Source organism: Podarcis filfolensis (genome assembly GCF_964270895.1).
Source record: "Podarcis filfolensis genome assembly, chromosome: Z".
Classification (NCBI taxonomy): domain Eukaryota; kingdom Metazoa; phylum Chordata; class Lepidosauria; order Squamata; family Lacertidae; genus Podarcis; species Podarcis filfolensis.
Window position 1 is genome coordinate 22,686,746 of NC_139617.1, and position 23,278 is coordinate 22,710,023.

Below are 23,278 nucleotides of genomic sequence, written 5' to 3' on the forward strand. Positions count from 1 at the left end.
TTGGATGTGTCCTGGTTTGAACTCCCAATAACTTCTGCTTGTCTGGATGGACTGAGAGGTGTGTGAATGCATGCAGAAAGCTCACTGTACACAGGTAAAACTTGCATTTGCTGCCCCGCCCACTTTTTGCCTGTCTTGCCCATCACCGGCAATGTGGCTTCCCAGAAGAGTGTCCAGGTCAATTCTGTGTCCAGGGCAGCTGTCTACCAGCTCCATCTGGTACGCAGGCTGAGACCCTATCAGCCCGTGAACTGTCTCGCCAGTGGTGCATGCTCTAGTTATCTCCCGCTTGGACTGCTGCAATGCGCTCTACGTGGGGCTACCTTTGAAGGTGACGCGGAAACTACAACCAATCTAGAATGCAGCAGCTAGAGTGATGACTGGGAGTGACCACTGAGACCATGTAACACCGGTCTTGAAAGACCTATATTGGTTCCCAGTATGTTTTTGAGCACAATTCAAAGTGTTGGTGCTGACCTTTAAAACCCTAAACGGCCTCGGCACTGTACACCTAACAGGAGCATCCCCACCCCATCGTTCAGCCTGGACACTGAGGTCCAGTGCCAAGGACCTTCTGGTGGTTCCCTCACTGTAGGAAGCGAGGTTACAGGGAACCAGGCAGAGGGTCTTCTCGTTAGTGGCACCCTCCCTGTGGAACGCCCTACCGTCAGATGTCAAGGAAATAAACCACCACCTGACTTTTAGAAGACATCTGAAGGCCATACTGTTTAGGGAAGTTTTTAATGCTTGATGTTGTATCGTGTTTTTAATGTTCTGTTGGGAGCTGCTCAGAGTGGCCAGGGAAACCCAGCCAGATGAGTGGGGTAATATAACAACAACAACAACAACAACAACAACAAACAAACAAACAAACATGGTCCTTTGATTGAAAACAGCTGCCCATCCCTGAATTAGTGGGGTGCTGTTAAGCCTGGATAGAGAACCAGGAACGCCAAGGCTTCGCAACAGATATCTGTAACTGTCCTGCCCCACCAGTTTCTCTTTCCCAGTACATTAGAGGGACAGCTCTAGTGTGCAGCTGGAATCTGGTCTCAAGACTCTTCAGAAGTATGAAACAGTAGTTTTGAGTATAAAAAGGCACCAATGCAGGCACTTCCTTTTAAACAGCCAATATATTTTGGGTGGGGAGGTGGGAAAACAGACAAAGGGTGGGTTTATGGTACAAGAGCAGAATTTTGTGATGGGTACAGATTTTCGTGATCCATAAAAGTCAATTGTTCACTCATACCAAAAGTTTACCAGCTAGGTTGTTAGCCCTTACGGCTGCATGTCAAGTCTTCAAAGTATAAGGGTTGTTTCTGGTGAACCTCAGTAGTTTGGGAGGTGGGGAGAGCCAAGTAAAAGCACCCAGTGAGTACTTAAGCCCTATGCATAACTACATATGAAAGATTTGTGGATAAAGAGGTTAGAGCAGCTGCCCAGTCTAAAAAACAACATCACAATGACATGACTGTGGTGAAATTAACTTTATTTAGTGTGATACACAGCTGTAGTCTGACAGTCAGTATTCATATTTTTAGAGTCACTTGCTTGGCTAACAGCTAGAAGACAGCAGAGCCAGAGACAGACACTCAAATATTATACACATCCACAGAGAAGGCAGTCAGAAAATGAACTATGCTGTTCACCTTGTGTGTGTCCCCCCCCCCCGCATGCCCAACCAACCCCATCCCTCCCCACAAAACATTTAAGTATTTTGTTTTAAAATCCCTATTCTCTGGAAAATACACAGGTTTCTAGTGTGTCTTGAGAGAACACAACAATAGCAGTGACAGGACTGGGCTGCCAGTGAGAAAGGAAGAGTGGCACCAGTTTAACTGCAGAGAAAGAAACAAGTCACACTGACAGGACATCAGCAATTTCCACGCAACAGGGAGTATATATACACAGGATGAGTAGAGGCCTCTACAGTGCCATTTGCTTTCAGAACTGATGGGGACAAAGTTGTGGGCTTATCTATTCTGCTGGAGAGGCTACTGAGGAGCAGGAGAAGGTGGGGGTGGGGATGGAATCTGTGCATGAGGTTCCTGCACTCAGCTAAAGGGGTATAAGAGAATGATGGGGAAACCCAAAGCATCATAGAAGTAGTAGATTCTGAGGTTTGCTTTCAGTGGCCAGTCACAGATAAGATTGAGATGAGGACTGTTAAGTTTCACAAAAAAGCCTGACAGATAAATTAAATGCACTTAGCCATTCCAAGCTTTCAAGATGCAGTAAGTGCTGATTTTCCTCCACAAATAAATCAAGACTTTAGCAAGCTGAGTCCTTAGCTTCAAGGCCAAAGGGCGATGTCATATGCTCATCAAGCTCTAAATTTCATATGCAAGATGGGGCAAGGAGCCATGTATCCATTATGATGCATACAGAGGCCCAATACCACAATCCTTCTATGTCGATAAGGAGATGGTAGATTGCAGAAACCTTTGACTGATGCAGACAGTGACCCAGTTCACATATAACAGGAAGCCAACCTCTGCTGTAGTCAAATGAGCAAATGTGTGGATTCATGGCTACTTTGCTCCTTCTCCAATCTTGCTGCTGGGATAGCTCAGTTAATACAGCATGAGACTCTTAATCTCAGGGTTCAAGATCATGGGCTCAAGCCCCACTTTGGGCAAAAGATTCATGTATTGCAGGGGGTTAGGCTAGATGACCCCCATGGTCCCTTCCAACCCTACAATTCTATGAAGCCATGGTTTGGCTTTGTGTTATATCCAAGCCCAGGCCGCTGGTTTATTTTGTCCAGACAATGGTTTACCCACCTGTAGATCATCTGTGAGAGATAAACCACAAGCCTAGTTTCAGATGTTAACATTAAGCCAAATTACAGCTTAGCTCAAAGCAGTGCAGTGGGCAGCAGGGCTAGAGGAGCAACCTAGTGGCTGGGATCTTCTGCCTGGGAACCTGCACTTTTTATTAGGTGTATAATGCAACCTGGGCTGTTAAGCTGCACATGCGAACTTGCATTCCACCATGTACATCAGACTGCCAAGCATGAGAACCAGACTTAAGTACTATGAATACTCAGAAAAGGTAACTACCATCATCATGGCAGCACAGCACAGTGAAAATAAACTACAGGGGATAAACTTGTGTATACTTGTGGAAAACCTGGGTTTTATTTTGTTATGTAAGGGCATGTGGGTGTCCCTGCCCAAGGAGTCATGTTTAGGAGAAATTATTAAACACATACAACCCCCTGCCCCACCCTAGTGATAGTAGAAATTAAGGGTATTCTCCCTTTTGTGGGGAGCAATTTATGTAGAACTTGATAGGTACTTTTGCTGTTGCAATAAAGCACTTTAATAAAAACCTTAAAAATTCAACAAATAAAGCTTTTCCATTATGCAGCATTATCTGAAGGGATAATGCTGTACCGGTTGAATTTCACTCAGCTTACAAGGACAGGAGCCTCTGCTGAAAACAGGGCTGGCAACTCAATTAAGCTAGGAATGTGGAGGGAGGGAGCAAAGCAAAACAGGGATGGAATATATGCTGCTCTTGCTCTTTACCACCCCTCACTCATTTCTAAGAATATAAACTTGGTTTATGGAAGTGTTCACAGGTTATGTTCAGAAGCAACTCCAGCAAAGAGGACCCATATCACTTGCGTACACAAGCCTGGCAGGAAAAACTATTGGAGTAAGCATATGACTAGGGCGAGGGTAGTGAGCATGGTACCCTCCAGATTTTGTTCAACTCCCATCAGCCAATGACCAGGAACAATGGAGTTGCAATGGAGGGTACCATGATCTGGGGATTATTATTTGGACAAAACCTCAGACCAAAACAAAATGGTCCAAAGTACCATCAGAAACAATTACCCAATTAAAGTCATTTACTGCGACCAGTCTCCCAGGTCTGCATGTTAGGGTGGCTTGCACCCAATAAAGGGGGTGGCATTTGTGATAAATCATAAGTTCAAAGGCCTATAGTTCAAAAGTTTTTATCCCCTGAAAAAGTATGATACACAGGTGCCTCTTGTGCAGAGCAAGCCAAGCATAAAAAAAGATTTAAAGGCTACTGCACTGTGAATTAAGTAAAAATGGAACAGCCCTAATATGTGTAGAGTTTGAAAACTGGTCAATAGCAAGATTTTTTTTTGGGGGGGGGGACAGAATTAGACCAAAATTGGACCAATTCAAGGAGAAGTGCTATGCCACTTACATTTATGCTTTAAATGCTACTGTGGCCCAGTGAAATAAAATAAAATAAATTCAGATAAGGGTCTTTCTCATAGCTAGGCACTGTCTCACCTGATGGGAGAGTGTACTGCCCACAGTCATCTGTAAAAAAATGGCAATAGAGCCATGAAGCATAAAAGGTAACTGTAAAGTACTTTGCATATTTAAAATGACACATACATTTACAGAAATAGCAGCATTGGACCAAGTCTAGTCTGCAAATCCCTGTTTTAATCTAGCTAGCAACTGCAGAGTTTACAGCTCACCTAGAAACAGATCTTGTTTAGTTCTTGAGAATAAATCCCCAGTCCATCACTTTGCTGCAGCCAGACTTCCCACATAAGGCTCTGCATATTCAGTCTGGTTCTGCCACTCCTCCCTATCCATATTTAACTGAGCACCACATGCTTGAGAAAAAAAAGGGTAAGCCAATCTGCAATTAAAAATACCTAGCCACTATGTAAAGATAAATGACAACTTGGAAGTAGAAATATCTAATGCCATATTCTGAGCTACCTTCTCCCCTCCCCTTTACTACCTCTCAGGGAATGGAGGAACAAAGATCAAATGGGGAATTAAGTGGGTAGCTATGGGTAGCAGTGGAGTACACCCATTGCTTCCCCCATCCTCATATATATGCTGCAACAGCGGGCAAACTGAAGGAGCAACCTCTGGAAAGGGGATGGATAAAAAGCAACAGGAAGTAAGTAAGGGATGACCCAGCCCCACTAGGTCCTTTGCTGTAGGTTTATCCATGCTTTCCTAAATTGAGAAAAGCTCTGCCCCTTTGCATTCATAGGACGACACAGAAAGGTGAACACGCCCGAGACAGGAAACCTAGAAGATGAGTGCCAGGGCACTCAAAGTGCAACAACCAACATGGGACAGGACACACTTGAGGGTTCACACCATGCAGTAGGAGGGAGCAGCCGGGGCCGTCTACAGGGCAGGGGGCTCGATAGTTTATTAGACTGAGGTTTCAGCCCTCAAAAAGTCGAAGTTTCTCTGGTCAATGAAAAGTGATGCTCTTCGGCGAGATGGGGCTGGGCAGTTGGGAAGAGGTTGCAGCGCAACAGATCCTTTAGCAGGAGCAGCCGCTCTCTGTTACTGGCTGCTCAGGAGGTTTCTCTAGTTTGATGTCAATCACTGGAGGTGGCAGGTTAAGGGGGAAAAATAACACCCAATATGTAAAGCAAGGTGTGGTAAAGAACACAGAGAAAAGCGCAACAATGCGACACTTGGGTCTAGCAAAGCAGATCCAGGAAGTTAAGGGGATCTGCCCTTGCCTTTCCTTCCCACCCCTTGTATTCCAGAAGCATTCGCTTCTCCTCGCTGCCAATAAAGCAGGGACAGGGGGACTTGTTTCTGACCAAGGGTTGCATCACCTCAGTGGAAAAGGGTTGGGGACACATTCCAGAAGTGCCTGGGGCTACACATACCTCTGCCACCCCTTCCAGGCACCTTCTGAGGGCCATATGCTAGTGGCTGGCAATTCAGAGGGGGAAATGGGTGGACCAACAAACATTGCTTTACCTTTGTACAGTAACTAGTTTCCATACACCCTCACATCCCCTCCCTCCATTCTCTAGCAAGACAAGCAAGAGGGCAGCATTAGATTTCAAGCTGGGGGTTGAGAAACTTGGTGGGCAAAGTGGAGCAGTGATGGGTGTGGTCTAGGGGTCAGAAAGGGGCCCCAGAGAGCCACCTTTGGCCCCTGGGGCTGAGGTTCTCCACTCCTGCACCACTGGCACACAATAAAATAAGCTCTTGTCAATGCTTTGCAAACAGCCGCCCTAAAAAGAAACTGTCTTAGGCTTCCCCAAGCTTGTACTGAAAGACTGCAGTATGGGACGAAGCTACTGAGAAGCCGAGCAAGGATACTGTCGTCTTTGCTTTTCTCTGGAGTGCTGTCCATCCCAGGTAAGGCAGCAGCCACACGGCGGAAGAGCTGGAAGGCAACACAAAGAGAAGGTGCAAGAAAATGTGGTAACTAAAAAATGCATTAGGGGGAGCACTGGGACAAGCTTAAGGGATAGAGAAATGTGAATACTGCAATAATTAGTATGAAAAGCCGTGAAGTCAGGATGGAAGCAGCACACTAGTCTTTAAAAAATATTTTGATCATGGAAGCTATGGAATCAAGGGAAGGAGAAGTTAATCTATTCCAATACATCACCACCAAGCAGGGCACACTCAGAATTGGCGGGGAGAGATCTAAATTCCCTCAAGCAAGAGAAATCCCAAAATCCCAATATGAATTTTGGTGCTAAAAATGGCAGTGCTCCTTCCCGGGAACAGCACCAAGTTACCTGTTTCACATTATAGCCAGTCTTTGCGCTGGTCTCAATGAACATCACACTCAGTTCTTTGGCTCTCTGTTCGCCTTCTTCTGTAGTAATTTGCCTGGAAATAATAATGCAAACACGAGAGAAAGAAAGGTAAGGCATTTGTCCTCTGAGGGAAAATTCAGTTGTCAAGGATCCCTCCCTGTCCTATCAACACTACAAGAGGACTCCTGAATCTCTGAACTGCCACCTTAATCAACTCAAGCTTTTGAGCGACCATAAAAAGTTAGAAACTCGGTGCTCACAAATCACAACAAGCAAAAGCAGGAAAACAAGCAATGCTAGAATCAGAGAGCTTTAATGCCTGCTGCATTTATAGAACCTTAGAGGAAAAAAGTAATAGAAACCTTTTTGGAGGCATTTCTACATCTCACCAAACCAAGTAAAGCCCCATAGCTATGCATGGTGGGCTGACTAAACCCATTTTTGCTCTACCTGCATGTGATTACAAAACACAAAATGTAAGTCAAAACAGGAAAGCCACAAAACATGGTTAGTTGGCTTAGTTTGGTTAGGTGGGTCACATGTCACATAGAAAGCTATGCCACTGCTGCGTGGGAATTAATAATCTCTAACACCCTGTACATACCTGGTTTTATATAAAATCCTGCTTTATCCCTGGTTTCAATATACATCCTACTCAGTTCTTAGGCCTCTTGCACGCCCTCTTCTACAGAAATGAAAAAAATATCACAGGAAAGGGGGAGAAAAATCCAAAAGGTAGCAAAAACTAAAAAGGGAATTGGTAGCAATAAACAAACAAACAAAAACAAATGAAGCTTCAAAAGATTGGCCAGCAACAGAAAAGCCAGCAAGGAAGAAGCACACAGCCCCCACAAAATAAAACAATAAGGACAGGTTGCATGTCTGCATAGGTTGCATGAGAGAGGTCTTCATTTTCACCTAAGACTTTCTTTGATTATTATAGTCTCTTAGGCTCATTTCACACAATCCAAAACAGAGCGGAACTGGTGTTTTGATGCCCGTGAGGGATCCAAAACTAACCTTATACTCCCCTCCCTTTAAAGCTACAATTTCAAAGTCTTGTGTAACATAAGTCATGGTTTGTAAGGATGTCTAAATGGGGGAACTATTGTTTGTATTTCCCTTACAAATAGAAAATCATGGTTTAAAGTGGGTTTCAAATTCTGGTTTGGAAAGGAAGGACTAACCATTGCTTGGTGGTTTGGACACTGGAAAAAACATTTGTGTTTCATTGAAGGGGAAATTAAAAACAAAGTTGAATGCTAAGTGGAAGGAGGGAGCAAACAAGGCTGCAGCTTGCTTTTTATCTGCCCAATTTATCCTTTACCTTTAATACAGAAAATACTTACAGATGTAGGAAAAAGCTGAACAAAGAAACCGCAGATGTGAATGTCCCCCCCCCCCGAAGAATTTATTTATAATTCACATTATTGTAGGAATAAGTTGCTTTCCCTTTATATTAATAGAGCATTTTGCATGCTAAGATGGCTGTAGTAACACCTGTTTGAACAAGTGTAATTGTCAAATGAATTATGATGGCTTGCAACTAAGCAGCACAGATCCTATAAATGGTTAATTCAAGGGGACATGGACAGTACTTTAAAAACTGCTTTCTTAAATCTATGGAGCTCAACATATACTGCATGAGTGCAGAGATGATAGCAGCAGAAATTAAACTAGACAGGAGACATTCCTAGGAAAATGGTGGAGGTGTAAAAGCTCCCTGACCATTTTGTCTATCCTAATAGGTGTTGCAATACAGGCGACTCTCAACTTATGGGGTTACATTCCAGGGACAGCACATAAAGCCAAAATCGAGTACTGTACAGTCAGAACACTCTCTCCCTGCACCTCTGAAATCTCTCTCAAGGTGAGTGCAATGGCAGGTGCGATTGTCAAAGCTTTTCCTCCCTGCTGCCCACCCCCTTTTATATATGTGTATAAATATGGATATATATTTGCCAAGCACATAAAGCTGAATGTGCACAAGTTAAATGCGCGTAAGTTGTGAGTTACCTGTATTTGCTAGCTGTCCATAGCTGGGAACTCAGCTGATGCTAGTCAAGATCTGCAACTGAAAAGCTGCGAATGATGAGTTTGGAAAACTCAAATTTATACATCTGATTAGGCACCGTACGGGAAGTACCGGCAGGAAAGATGTCCTATGTTATCTCAGTTATTAAATCTATATCCCACACCTTCCCCGCAAAAAGGAGCCCCCAGTTAACTGATTGAATTATGAGTTGCATTGTATTTAGTGGTATGTTACAAATTATTTCTGCCATGTAACTGTGCCTTTGTTTTCAAGAACTACCCCCACTTAGATCAATGATCAAAGGAAGAACTGTAATTTTACCTGCTGCCTTATTTCCAGGTTGTGCCAAAGCCATTCAGATTTTTGCTCCAGAGGAAGTTACGAGTTTTTTTGTCCTATGTGTACTAGGTCCCTAGCTGGTCAAGGCGGCACCCAAATTTCTCATAAAGAAGTCACAGAGGCATGGGGTTGGCAAAGCAGCTTCTAAAGGCCTAGCAGAATGCCACTGCATTTATTGGTCAATGATAAGAAGCTTCAAAACAAATCTCTCTCAAGGAAGATGTGTTGCTTCCAGACAATGGTTACAATTTAAAATATCTAAAGAAGCAAGATGTTGGTGCCATCTCAATTAAAGCCACAATTCTACCAGCCTTACATGCTTTTTTTGGATGCATTTAATCCCGTTTCTTCACCATAAAAAAGGAGATATTTTCCTTTGCTTGTTCCTTCCAAAAGCCAGCTAGGAAGCTTTCAAGCATATATGAAAACAAAGGAACCTGACTCCCAACTCCCCAAATTACCTCTTGTCTGCAAGGTCAGTTTTATTCCCCACCAGCATAATGATGACATCACTTCCTCTTTCTGTTCGCACATCATCAATCCATTTGGAGGTTTGCTGGAAGGAATTCAGATCTGTGGGTGTGGGGGGAAGGCTTAATTAAAAACTTTAAAAAGCACAAAAGCTCTAAAGGCTCTTCTGCAAAAGTAAGGTACTTGCATACCCCATGGACCAGCATGACATACAACAAGCCCAGTTGCTTTATCTTTGGGCAGCCATGGCTCGGGGGTTCTGCGCTCTGACCCCTCTCTGAGAGGACTGCTTCCATACACTGTGAAACCAATCTCTCACTCACTTGTAATGTCATAGACTACCACTGCAATAGTTGAGTCACGGATGTAGCTGGGAATGAGGCTACGGAACCGCTCCTGGCCTGCTGTGTCCCAAAGCTGAAGTCGGACCTGCTGGTACCAGCCCAGGGAGGGGACAGAGGGACAAAAGACAGAAGAGGAAGAAATTGTCCTTTAGAGAAAAGGCAGTTAGAAAATGAATTTTATAGAATTGCAATAGATCTCCAAATGCACAGACAACCCAGTAAAAAATGCAGTGCTTAAGATGGAAGGAAAACACAGCAGACTACCCAAGACCTAACTCCTGCTTCTGAAAATAGGACAAATACTCATCAAATGATTCTACCAACCAAGACAGCCAACAATACCAGAGGCACAAACTGGACTCATTTCTTCCAGTTCAGTAGACTCTTATAACCTCTAAATACTAGTGAACAGGGTATGCGAGTGAGACTTCCTATATATCTTACTCTATGAAAACCAATACATCTGGGCAAGTTCTGCAAGATCTGTAGTTCTGCTGAGAACTATAGTATAGCTCCATCTAGAGAAACTGACATTCTCAATTCTGGGTTCAGCTTTCCATTAAGTGTGAAGCCAAAACCCTTATTTTCAGCATGTGAATGGGGTAAGGTGCAAACTGCACAGTGCAGTCATCCGGTTCCTTACAACACCAGCAAGGAAAGGAAGACACTTCCTAAGGGAGGCAAATAGCAACAGAGCTAAATTAAATGGAAGCATTGCCAGTCATACCAAGAATCTCACAACTATCAGCATAGCACAATTCCCTGAGGAGCCCAATGGAGATGGGAGATGCCTTCAGGACAGGCAATGTGTTTTAAAGGTTCATGGAGGAAAGTCAGGATACACATTTAATTAACAAAAATTTTATTTAAAACAATAACAACAACACATAACATACCAGCCCTTCCTCTTGGGAGCTATGTAAAGCAGAAACTGGAACTAGCTATTGGGGCAAAGAGAATAAATTTCAGCTTTGGATTGCATCCAAAGAGATATCATGACTAAGATTACCCCTTCCACCACCATCCTCAACATTGTTCATGACTGGTTAGAGCTGTAACTGTGTCTACAATGAAGACCAAGGAATGAAAAAAGCACCAAGGTGGGTCTACAAAAGGAGTTTATGGTACTGCACCCACATTGACAGTTCTGATGGATTGCATGGAACTGATTCAAGGAGAAAGGTTGTCACTGTACCAGAGACAAGAGGAGCCACTTGATTTTATATATTTATTTAAATAATCCCACTTTCCCCATACTAACTGAAGCATTTTACTGCATAAATATACAAGCATCAAACAAAGCAAGTTCCAAAACATGTACACTAACTCCATGAAGCAAATAATTGCAATGTTTACACCAGACTAAGGTGGTCATAGCAATAAAAGGACAGACAAAGCAAGAGCAAGGAGGAGCGGGAGAGAAAGGGTGCAGATGAACTACTAACGGGGGGCTCCTTTGCCCACTGCCCTAGGCTGAGGGACGAAGTCTGCGGCACAGGGAGTCTCCACCCATAGCTCTCCTCCTTCCTTCACATATATCTCAATGCAGTTGTATTGAAGAGAGGGAAAGTGCCAGCAATCAGCAGGGCCACTGAATCAGGAAGCCACTATGTGGCCCTGACACATATGGTCACAGCTGCTGCTAACCCACTGCACAGGAAGATGTTTAGTGAGCCCCCACACAACGCAGAGAACATGGGCGCAAACCACGAATCTCCCTACAGGAGTGCAATGGAGTTTGGTCTGCTGTGGTGAATGGGGCACTGTCCCACTAGCCTCAGTGTGGTCTCAAGTCAATCCTCACCTGCCTCCCATCTACTGTTGGCCTCCCACCCTAACAGTCCCAAGGTGTACCAGTCGCCAGCTGGTGTAGCAGCATTGCCCAAGGAGCACTTGGTGAAAAGCTGTGGCATTTTCAAGGAAGCCAACATGTCTATGAGTGAACATGATTTCAGGTTCTATAGCTTCACTAAGATGAAAGAAAATAGGGAGACACCTTTTATTATTGCATTCTCTTCCAGTGGAGAATCCTTCAAAATCTTCCTTTTGGAGGTCTATACGAATATTGTTTCCCCCCCCCCTTTTTTTAAAAGAAAAAGCAGTGAAAGTTTGTTTTCCGAACCAACCCATTAGCAGTTATTCCCAAGGATGGCCATCTTTTTGCCTTTCCTGTCACTGTCCACATCAATGCAAAGCAAACAAGACACCACAGGGAACCTGGAACACACAGAAACTGCAGCTCTGTATGCTGTCACAGAGCTGCGATTGAGCTGAAGGTGCAGAAATGTTATGTATTCTCTCCTGCCCCACACCCATTTTGACAGACTGCACAGGGAGTACTGATGTGGAGTCGACTTCCCCTTCAGTGACAGGTTTCCAGGCTCACTGGGAAACTGGCTGGGCACAATCATCTCCATGCACATGTGCAGTTGGTCATGGAGGAGTGTTGAAATGTACTGCATTGCAAAATCCTTTCCACCCCCCCTTTGGGGGCAGGGGCTAAGAAGGTAGTCCTGCTTCTACACTTGGCCTCCTAAATCTCAAGGCTTTTTTCCAAATGATTTTCACTGATATTAACTCTCTTCAAACTCAGGTCCTGTTTAGTACACATGCTCACCGCATATACACTAGTTCTGTGGCTATTTAAGGTGAAGCCATCGTTCCTAATGTAAAGCTTTTACCAGCCATCTTACATATTTGTGTCTTATTGCTTTATTATGGTTGTAGTTTTAACTGTACTGTCTGAATACAATTGTTTTCTGATGAATGGAGCACACAGATGCTACAATAAAATAAAAAACCAATAAGTAAATGCAGAAAAATGGCTCAAAAACTCCAGGAGGGAATTGTCAGTGGCAGAGGATTAAAGGACCACAAACAATTCTCCAAGTCTTTTTGTAAACTGCTTTGAATCTTTTTAACAAACAAACAAACAATTAAGCAGTGTATAAATTTTATGAAATAAATAATTGATTAATAAACTTCCTAAGCTAGGCCATCGAAAGGTATAGATTAGTAGCTTTCATACAAACTGTGGCAAACAGAAGTACATACTCCTTTATGCAACACATGACTTGATGGAATGCACTGCTGGCCAAGGGCACAGAACATGTATGGGGAACCTCTGGCCCTCCACATGTTGCTGAACTACAATTCCCAACATCCCGTGTCAATTGCCATGCTGGCTTGGTCTTATGGGAAATGAAACCAAAATCACCAGAAGAACATCGGGTTAGGGAAGACTGGGCTATAGTATATGAGATAGCAAAACTGGGCCTAACATTGCCCCTTAAGAGGCTCAAGTAAACTATAGATAGAGATGACGGCCACAGTACTCCATGCTCCAATAGCTTCCAGGCTGGGTTATTGCAATGCACTCTACGCAGGGCAGCCCTTAAAGATGCTCAGAAACTTCAGCTGGTCCAAAATGTAGCAGCTAGATTACAGGCTGGAGTGTGGAATTCCCTCCCCTCAGAAGTGCATCTGGCACCTTCAATATACAACTTTCATCATCCACTAACGACGCACCTCCTTGCCCTGGCCTCTGACACATGAGATAGGTATTTTTGGGACACACCATTTCCCTGTGGCTGTGATTTCTGGTAGCTGTTTTTAATGCTGACTGTAGTAACCTGCCCTGAAAGTTGTTGGTGAAGTATGGGTAAATAATAAAAACAATAATAATTGCTAGATAGTGGAAACATAATAAATTGCCAGGTGCTAATTTTGGGATTTTAAAATTTATTTATTTATTGCCTTTCTAAGGGGATAGGCACTTAATCTGTTTTATTAAAACCGGTATAGCTTTATTGTTATTTGTAACAGGAATTTTCATTTTCGGTATCATATTTTGTAGGGCTACAAAATCTATATCAGCTGAATATAAATATTTGCCCAATTATAATTTACATACTAAGAAACAGTTAAACAAAAAAAGTGGTGGGCCTTTGCTAGTAACAACGGATTCTATCAGATGATCCTTTGCAGGCTTTTGGGTGGTTTTAGTCCTGTCTGCTACCTTACTGAGAAGGACAGAACCAGAGCTCTCTTCTCCACTGTGTACAGTGCCTTTGCAGAGCCTAAGCCACAATACCTACTTGTCAGATCAAAGACAATGACAGCCGCAGCAGAGTCCCGGATGTAGCTGGGAATGAGGCTGCGGAATCTTTCCTGACCGGCTGTGTCCCACAGCTGCAGCCTGATCTGGGAAAACAGAAAATGTGGGGGAAAGGGGGGGAAGGAAGAAAGAGCAGAAATGTGGAACACAAAATAAAAACAAAAAAATTATGTGAAATTTTAAAAAAAGAATGCAAACTCTTTGAGGAAAAATGCAAGCAACAAAAGGGGCGGGGAAATGGTAAAATGAAAAAAAATTCAGTGCAAAATAAAAAGAAGGGCTTGCCCAAGGGTACCTTGTGATTGTAGCTTCTGAACAGATCCCTTTAAATGTGTTAAAACAGCCAGCTTTTACCCACAGTGGAAGCAAAAGAATACAGCAGGTACAAGAAGTAAAGGCCCAAGCTGCCCCAATGGGATTTCTTCTGACACTCAGCCTAATTGTGTACCCCCTTATGAAGCCCCACAACAAAGATACAGGTCAAGGGCTCATTAACAGACACACACAGAGCATGGAAGAGGCTTCAACAGAGTTTTCAGTGTGCCCTTCAACTACTCCATAGGTGTACTTTGTCTGTGCATCAAGTGAGTTGAATAATAACAGGGAGGAGTCATGCCAAAACCACAGTTGCTGTCCACACTGGGAAGAAAGAGGTTAAAGGGTATTTTACCCAAATGTGGTGTCACAGGAACCAGAGGGTGGAGTCAATGCTGCCCATCATTTCTAAGTAGTGTAGTAATAAACGTTAAAGGAATTGTCAGCAACAGCACAGTTTGGCTGGACAGGATTCCCATCTGAGACAAAGAATTATCTTGAACCAAAGGTTAAGTTTCTGCTTACAGCCATACCCTAACACAATGGTTCCCAAACTTTATTTTCTCACAGACCATTTGAAATTGTCATGGGTCTTGGCAGACCACTGAATTGTTAATCTGCCTGTTGTAGCAACTGCTGCGCAAGATGCCATATACTTTCTAACTGTATTGTTATTTATTCTTTTTTTTCCTTATCCAAATTGTAATACAATAAAATACAATATGAAATATAAAAAAGCAATAGAATTTTAGAAAAATTATGAATATTTAATATGATGGATGTGCTGACTTGCATCTCCAACCACAAATCCAGAGACTTGCCACAGACCATTCAAATGAAGCTTGTAGACCACTAGCGGTCCATAGACCAGTTTGGAAACCCCTGCACCAACATATAAACACTATCACTCTGAAAATGATCTAAGAAAATTCTTACTTTAACTCCAGGAGACAGAAGCAAGGTAGCACTAGAGGCACAGCCAGTTCAGGCTGAGATGCCAGATAATTCAACAGTTTGCTGTCATAAAATAGAGCCAACATGCTACCCTTATTTCAGTTAGGCTGTAAGAAATCCAGGTTCAATTCCTCATTTGGGTTTTGTACCCATTAGGCTGCTTCTCTCTCAAAGACTAAATTTCCTCTACAGGACTGTTGCAAGTATAAGAAAATGACTATAAGGCATTTTGCACATTTTTAAATTGCAGGAGAAATAATTTTGCCAAAAGAGCCTCTAGCTGCCAGACTGGCCTCCCTCCTGTATCAGAACCAAGGATGTTGCAGCCAATGATTAAAATTCCACAGCCACAATAAAAGTTGGTTCCATGGGACTGAAAGGCAAAAGCACCACATTTTCTCTGTCAAAACTAATCCGCCTTTGCAATTTTGTACACAATCTACCCAGTGATGTGGATTTCAAAGGGCCTCCTCTTTCATTCCCCCTTTTTTAAAAAAGCACAATTCTAACCTTGTGTTTCAGGGAGAGAAATGCTTGCAGGTTATGGAGGAATGCAAGCTGAGCCTACTAAAGACTCCCATATTCAATAAGACACAAAAAGTCGTGACTCTGGGGAAATTGCTTTTCCTCCTGCATGGTACAGTTTGTCACAAATAAAGAGCCACAGCTGGCTTACCCTCCTTTGCCAGAGACCATGATTGGAAGGGGCTGCCAGGGGAATTTAGGGCCACTCTTAGAAAGTGAAAGCTGTCAAATACAACACAAGCCAGGACAGCGATCACATACTTTTTCCAGGTTATGCACACAGACGACCCCACTCACCGTGCGATCTTCTAAATACATAGTCTTTGAGAGGAAATCAATTCCAATAGTTGCCTGGAAAAACAAGAAAACTCTCAGTAACTTTGAACTACAACAGACATCTAGTTAAGAGTTGCTGGAAGTCCACAAAAAATCAAGTTCTTGAATCATATACAAAGACATCTGTGGTAACCTCAATACTGAACACATTGGATGAATGATTCCTGTGCAAAATGAATTCTGGAGTTGCTTAATAAAAGAAAAGGTAATCTAACAAGTTTTGGTCCTCTTGTGATCCTGTTCATCTGGGAGGGGGAAACTCAGATCAATTAAATAATTTTGGAGGTTGAAGCACAAGGGGGGTATTGCTGTAGAGAATAATTTCCATAGTGCACAAAGCTTTTTAAGTGGGTTGAGAGGCCCGATTATTTAATATATCACCCTGATTACAGGTTATGAAATACATTTACCTCGCTGAGATAGTAGTCTCTGAACATCATGGTGCCTTATGGAAAATGAATTAAGACTTGCTTTGGGATTGATCTGTATGCTTCAATTCAGCTGAGGCACAAGATCTATGTGGCAATATCCAATATTGCACAAGCCGATTTACCCTTCTTCTCCACCACCCAGTAGCTCCTTGAATCCCTCTAAATCTGGATGCCAGCCAGAGGGGCTACAGGCGGAAGACAGAAAGGACTTGCATATGCTGAAGTCCATTCAGCTTCTGGATGGACACAATTAGGTTTCAACCGTTAACTATAGCAGCAACTCTTTAAAGTCAACACAGCATAAAAACATCAATAAGAAGCCTAGTTGAACAAATCTGCTTTAAAGTCATAAGAACGTAATAGCCTGCTGGATTGTGCCAGTAGCCCATCTGGCACAGCATACTAAATGGCCAACCAGATGCCTATCAGAAACCTGAAATGACAGGACATTACACTGTTCCAGGGAGTTCCAAAGATGTGGGGCCAGTACTAAAAAGCCCTATGGCTGGTAACAATCTGACGTTAATAGTGTTGGGTTTGAGAGCAGAGTCTCCAAGGCCAATCTCAGGGCAATGCAGGCTCGTGAGGGTGCAGACAGACATACAAATAACCTGGTCTTAGACCTTTTAAGGTTCCAAAAGCCAAAACCATCACTTTAAACTGAGCCTGGAAAGAAAGAGAAGCAACCAATGCAACTGACACAGGACTAGTGTTGTTATATGCTCATTTTGTAAATTATATGAATTTCTGGAGAAAACTTTTTTCAGCCAGTTCAACTTTGTCTCTGGATAAAACCTAGTGGTAAGCTTCTTATTACAAGGTGTGTAGACATACATCAGTAAGAGCTGTTGCTAAGTCTGCACATCAGTAAGAGCTGTTGCTAAGTCTGGCAGCAGGAGAAAGTTATTTGCAATATATATAGTAGAAACAATGGTCCTAGGCTGTTCAATATGTTTTTATTTGGCTTAAATCTGCTTTTAGGTGTATATATTATTTATAATATTTGGTTGCTTTATTTTTTTTTTTTTTAAATAATATTTATTAAAATTTTTCAAAAATACAAAAAATATCACTTTACGGGACTCCCCCCTTCCCCCACCCCTACCATATTCCCCTTTCATATTGTTGGCCAAACAAGTTCCCCATTCAAATTGAAACTTAATTTGTTTTACAGTAAAAAAAAGAAAAAAAAAAAAAAACAAAAAAACCCAGTGTTCTTTCCCCAAGACCCACCCCATGTCATTCCACAATTTCCATTTTTTAATAAAAGAAGCACCCCAGATAATAGAAACAGAAAAGGTAGAGAATAAAAAAAAATATAATGAATAATAGACCAATTCAGCAAAAAATAACCAAGTTGGCAAGCCTTTGGAGTTTTAGTTCTCCCCCCCCTGTCCCCGGTTTAATTTCCCCCTGACCATCAACCCCTGGTGTCTGCCTGGAATTCTTAAGACCATAAATCACAACTTTTCCCCAGCTCCTTGCTGGCTTTTTCTTTTTTTAAAATTAAAAATAAATTTTTTTGAAAATCAAAATTATTATTATTATCATTATTTTTCAAAACTTTAACTTCAGTCTTTAATAAAACTGTAATAAAACTCCCTCCATTGTTCTTTCCAGGTTGTAGTCTGATTTCCCTTTGTTCCGCTGCTAAAACGTTGTAGTTCGAAAGTTTGGTAAGTCTGCAGGGATGGTTGTTATTCAGGGGCAAAACCTTACGTTCAGTCCCTTCCTTTCTTCAATAGAAAAATCTATTGTCTCCTTTAAAAAAACAAAAAAGAAAACACCCTGAAGACGAGATGTTATTTCCGTTTTGCAGCTTTCCCAGAAGATAACCAGTCCTGTAAAGTTCCATTGGTGTTTTTCCACTTTCCCAATCCTTGTAATGTCCCGAAACTCCTCAAGGGGGATTGTTGTATCTTTGTTTCCTCTAATCCAAAAGTCAATTTGTTATCCATATTCGCCATTTTGTATCCAAATTTTAACAAGTTGTAGCAAATTGTATCAAATTTAACCAGCCAAGTTCTCATAATAAAATCCACTCCGCTTTTCGACTTTGACAGCTATTTTGACAGCTGTCAAGATCTCCGACTCCTTTCACCAGGCTCTCTCTTCAGTCACCCCGGTTCCCAGGGGGGGGGGTTGCGTTTCCCTTCTCCAGTTCCTCCTCCAGCACAGTTCTTGTAGTTCCCCATCGTGAAATTTTGGATTTTTATCAGCAATGCAGGCCTTTTTGGGTCTTGGTTTCCCCGTCCTTGTTTTGGAAAGTTTACAATAGGGAGGGGACTGACTTCCTTTTTGGATCCCCCCCGCTCGTATCCAATTCGAAAAAAAAAATTTTTTTTTTTTCCTCCTTTTGAACCCGATTTCCAAATTTACTCACGGGTTGTTGTTGAAAAGTCCGAATTTTCAATGGAAGAAGTCAGCGCTCTCCGCCGAATGGCATGCGGCTTCGCTCAGCAGGGGAAGCAGAGAACTCAAGGCACCACGCTTCTCCCCGGCACCCGATCCGTAGCCTTTAAAAAGGCTCCTTCACGAGTCGGGAGGGCGCTAACGGTGCAAGCCGAGTCTCCATGTCCACGGCCTCCGTGGCCGTGGTTTCTAAGGGTCCCCGCATCGCCGGTGCGGTAGAACCCAGCCCCTGCCGAGCAGACTCCCTCCGGAGCTCGGAGGGAGTCCGCCATTCGGCGATGGCGCCAACCCGGAAGTCCAATATTTGGTTGCTTTATGTTGTTTTCAATTTTAAAACTGCAAATGTTCCTTCAGCCTATTCAATAACATCTTCTTTTATCTACTGGCAGCATATAGATGTGTCCAACCAATATCCAGATTCCAGACCTCTAGAACTACACTAGTTTCTAAACTTCTCCATGAAAACAGTGCATTTTAAATGTTCTTATGCAGGATGCTTGACTATGCTCCGACTTACCTGGTACGTGTTGTCAAAACTGTCATACATAAATCTGGTGATCAGGGATGTTTTTCCAACTATAGAAGAGGGGAGAAGAGAAATGGCTCTTTATATATGAAGTGTAGGAGTGGCACTCAAAACACCTGCCCACACACAGAGTCAAGATCTCCAGAATATCATGGCACATTATACTATTCCTTCCTTTTAGAAATCCAGCTAACCTACATAAAGTAGCATGAGATTTTTGGGTCTGCTGCTTTTAGAAGTTGTTGTGCAGACATATTATTTTATTTACACAAGCAGCCCCTTTGTGTACTGGGCACTGTGGGACATATATACAGAAAGCAAACAATAAGCATAGTGATCCATCACAATGTGAATCAAATAAGTATGATCTGTCTGAGGGATGAAATGTGTGGCCCTGTCCTCCTGGGCCGGACACTGTCACCTGCTCTCCTTCTGGATATGCTCGAGAATGGGTGAGAATGAGAAGAGTGCCTCCAGATATGGTGATCTTCGTCAAGGGCAAAACAGTCCAAACTGTCACTGTCATAGCTTGTAACTAAGAACTATGCTTGGTCTTGTTTTTCCTTCCTCTCTCCAATATCTTCTTCCTTGTATGTCATTTTTAGAAGACTGTGAGGCTGAGTACAGAGGTCATATTCCAGCAGCTTATAAAAATAAGTTTTGAGAGCCCTTTTGATGGGATATAAATTTTGCAAATGAATAAATAAGAGTTCTAGATCATTACTGTCAACCACAATCCTAAACCATTGAAAACCGAGATTGTTCTATGATACTGCAAAGGTGTGGGTCCATACTTCCCATCCAAAACTTTAATTTAATAGTACAAGTCTTAGCATGGAACAGAAGGCTGGTGACATACATACACAAGCAAGTATTACGAGACCTGCAAACCAACCTCAATTCTACATAGTAGGGCTTAAACGCCATTTCTTCCAACAAACCTTATAAAGACTTTAAAATAGCTGAACCAGCTTTAACTAATGCAAGCACAGCTATGCTTGTTGTGATAAAAGCAACATATTCCTATAATTTTCATTTTTCTTCACCTTACTACAACATATACATGATAACAGCCACAAATGTCGCTATATATTCAGTGTTTCAGAATAATTACAAATTCCATCAGTGGACAGAACTGGCATAGACACAAATAATTTTGGCACATCAAGACAAACCATTAAGATTGGGGGGGGGTCTAGGAGGTTCTATATTTATTTCACCATTGACGACTTTGTTAGCTCCCATATCACGCTTCAATACATAGGATGTTGGGCATTAGCCAACACTGTAATTCAGAGCACTGGAAAGAAATTTATGTGAAACACTTCCAGCCATGCTCTTAGAAAAAGTGCTTTGAACTTGACTTTATTATTCACACGTAAGTGTCCTAGAAGCTGTCCTCTGGAACAGGATGGATCAATTCACTGGATCAGCTGAGAAGGTAGAAAGTGATGAGCTCACCATTTGGTAAGCTCAACTCCATCAGCCATTAGTATGTCCAAGTGCCAACAAGACACTGTACAACAAAAGCCATTTCACACAATAAATGTTATCATAGATATGCTGACAAATTCAGCTGTGATATGTCACTTCCAATGATAATAATTTTAAAAAGATTATCATCAAGGATGATGCTCTTAACATTAAAAAGGATTGGGAATTATAAAGTCTTCTACCAAGCAGACCAAAAGATTGGTAGCAATCTTAGCTTCAAAAATATATGGTAAAAAGATATAAGGTGTGGAGGAGTATTGGCAAGTCCTAGAAACTACCTCACTTTGAGTTTCTTTTGCTTTTTCTATGCACATTAATTCAGTAGCATCATGCTCAATGAGACTTACTCCTATTCTATATGATCAACACATTTTAAAGCTTCCCAATCAAAATTCCTAGGATCCCATGGAAATGAGGAGTGGGAGCTTGAGTACAATCTCTCTCTCTCTCTCTCTCTCTCTCTCTCTCTCTCACACACACACACACACACACACAGAGCATCTTATAATACTTTCATCTGGGCAACCTGGGTGGTGATGGTAGGTATCATTTCAGGTTTGTGGTGCCACACTTCTCTCATCCTTCCAATACCTCTCCAAAGTCTTGGATGAATGAAGGAATCACAGCAAGGGGCATTTATAATAACAAAGTATCACTTGCCCCCATCTGTTTATGCAACTCTAGAGACACTATGTACACTGATGGAGATGTAGTTGTTCAATTACACTAATGATGCCTTAGCCATCTTCATTTCTCCCACCCAAAGGTTCTGCATTTTAAGGAGCATGCATGCATTTGTCATCTTACACAGCTCTTTACTTGAGGAGGGATCCTGGCAGCTTTTACTCCTACAATTCGACAAGGCACCATATAAAATATCAGGATGTATCAGAATCATACAGTCACAAACTTTTGTTTCCTCCTCTTACCCAAACTCTGGAATGTCAAAGCAGTATTTGGGGAGTGGGGACAGCAGAAAGACGGCAGGTGGGGATTGCTTATGGCTTCCTGACAGGGTTTCTGACAAACCACATTAGGCACATACAAATAGCCTCACCAACTACTGCCCACCCAAAGCCCGTTTGTGGGCATGAGATCTTCTTATCTAAAATGCTGAGTGGGACCTCATATGTTTTTGCTTATGTAACTCCGCGAAGCACCATGGACAGCAAAACAGCGGCGGCGGCACCTGCATGTTGCTCCGCACTTGAGGGTTCGGCATGTCGAGGAGGGGAGGGAAATTCTGCCTGAGGGTCATCGCCATAGGGTCATCCTTCAGAGATACTCTCCTCACCACCTGCCCTCCCTAAACCCCCGGGGCCCCGCGCTCACCGCTCTGCTCGCCCAGGAAAACCAACTTGAACTTGCGCAGCGGGTTGCCGAACTCGCCGCCGGCTCCTCCGGGCGCCGTCATGGCAAGCGGAGCAGGGCTGGGACTGGGGGGAAAGGAGGAAGAAGAGCTGGAGGGATGGGTGTAAGGATGGAAGGCCGGGACAGGAGCCAGGTACCAGGGAGAAGGAGCGAGGTAAGGGCAGGGGAAGAACCGGGCTGCGCCGACCAGAAAGAAGACACGGCAACAGCGGAGCGACACCTGATGGCGTCACTTCCGCTCCGCGGCCGCCCGCCCCCCTCCCCTCCGAGGGACGAGAGAGGGATGAGCTCATCCTGAGCTGCAGGGAGGGGGAGGAGGGGGAAAGAAGAGATACAGGCCGCCTGGAAGAGACCGAGGGTGGCGTCGTGAGATCATCGGGTGTGACATCACGGGAGGGCGGGGTTTAAGAGGCCGACGGCGCGGCGCTAACCACAGAGATAGGAAAAGGGTAGAAAGAATCTGAACTTCTTTGTATCTCCATGGGATACGGAATGGTTTAGTTTTTGTAAAATATGCAGGGATTTATGATATTTAAAATGAACCGTGAAAAGAGAAGGGGAGAAGTCATTGATATTTTAAGGATGTTTAAATGAGTAAAATTAAAATTAAATTGTAAAACAGAAAATTTAATTATATATATATATATATATATATATATATATATATATATGAATGAAAAAAACAGGACTTCCACAGTTATTTGCGTGGGGGGAAGGATTATAAACATAGCACTGAGGTTCTCTTCCGTCGCGTGTTGTTGTTTTTTTAATTTTTATTATTATCATATTTTCAATTCTATACCAATTTATGTTTGCTAGAAAGAAAATCTCAAGGCGATTTACAGCCTGCATCAAAACATCAAATAAAACAAGCCAGATTCATGCTGACAAATAAAAGCTTCTCTCATATAGTGTCATGTAAAGAACGAAAGTTTCATGTCTTCCTCACTTACCCCCCTTCCACCACCCCTCCGATTTTTCTCTTTCTGTTTCCTCCCCCCACACCCACCTATAACAAAAAAAGTCTCAACTGGCTGTAATTGACCTGTATGAAGGATTTTACGATTTGGAAA

The 23,278-nt window shown here is 42.7% G+C and overlaps 1 protein-coding gene across 5 annotated transcripts; it reads right to left on the reverse strand.

Moving 5' to 3' along the window:
• Positions 1 to 1,472: 1,472 nt before the first annotated feature.
• LOC310754306 (ras-related protein Rab-6B-like) lies at positions 1,473 to 22,546 on the reverse strand. Of its 5 annotated transcripts, none has more exons than XM_083596137.1 (9): positions 22,167 to 22,544; positions 19,332 to 19,390; positions 15,933 to 15,986; positions 10,621 to 10,665; positions 9,704 to 9,809; positions 9,371 to 9,482; positions 6,515 to 6,608; positions 6,087 to 6,153; positions 1,473 to 5,351 (listed from the first exon to the last, which is right to left on the reverse strand). In XM_083596137.1, exons 1-9 carry the CDS (start codon positions 22,246 to 22,248, stop codon positions 5,287 to 5,289), a joined length of 684 nt encoding a protein of 227 aa, XP_083452263.1. In that variant the 5' UTR covers positions 22,249 to 22,544; the 3' UTR covers positions 1,473 to 5,286. The 5 variants fall into 5 exon arrangements, with proteins under 5 accessions (XP_083452263.1, XP_083452262.1, XP_083452266.1 ...); XM_083596136.1 differs by having other exon boundaries at positions 9,704 to 9,812; XM_083596140.1 differs by lacking the exons at positions 9,704 to 9,809; positions 10,621 to 10,665 and adding an exon at positions 13,822 to 13,927 and having other exon boundaries at positions 22,167 to 22,546.
• Positions 22,547 to 23,278: the final 732 nt, after the last annotated feature.

Bases quoted from the DNA above. Each gene is read 5' to 3' on its own strand.
- LOC310754306 (XM_083596136.1), bottom strand. From the start codon at position 22,248: ATGACGGCGCCCGGAGGAGCCGGCGGCGAGTTCGGCAACCCGCTGCGC. The intron at 15,987-19,331 runs GTAAGTCGGAGC...TTGTTTTTCCAG, and splicing joins GTTTTGACAACACGTACCAG to GCAACTATTGGAATTGATTT. The intron at 6,609-9,370 runs GTAATTTGGGGA...TATTATTTCCAG, and splicing joins ACTGACCTTGCAGACAAGAG to GCAAATTACTACAGAAGAAG.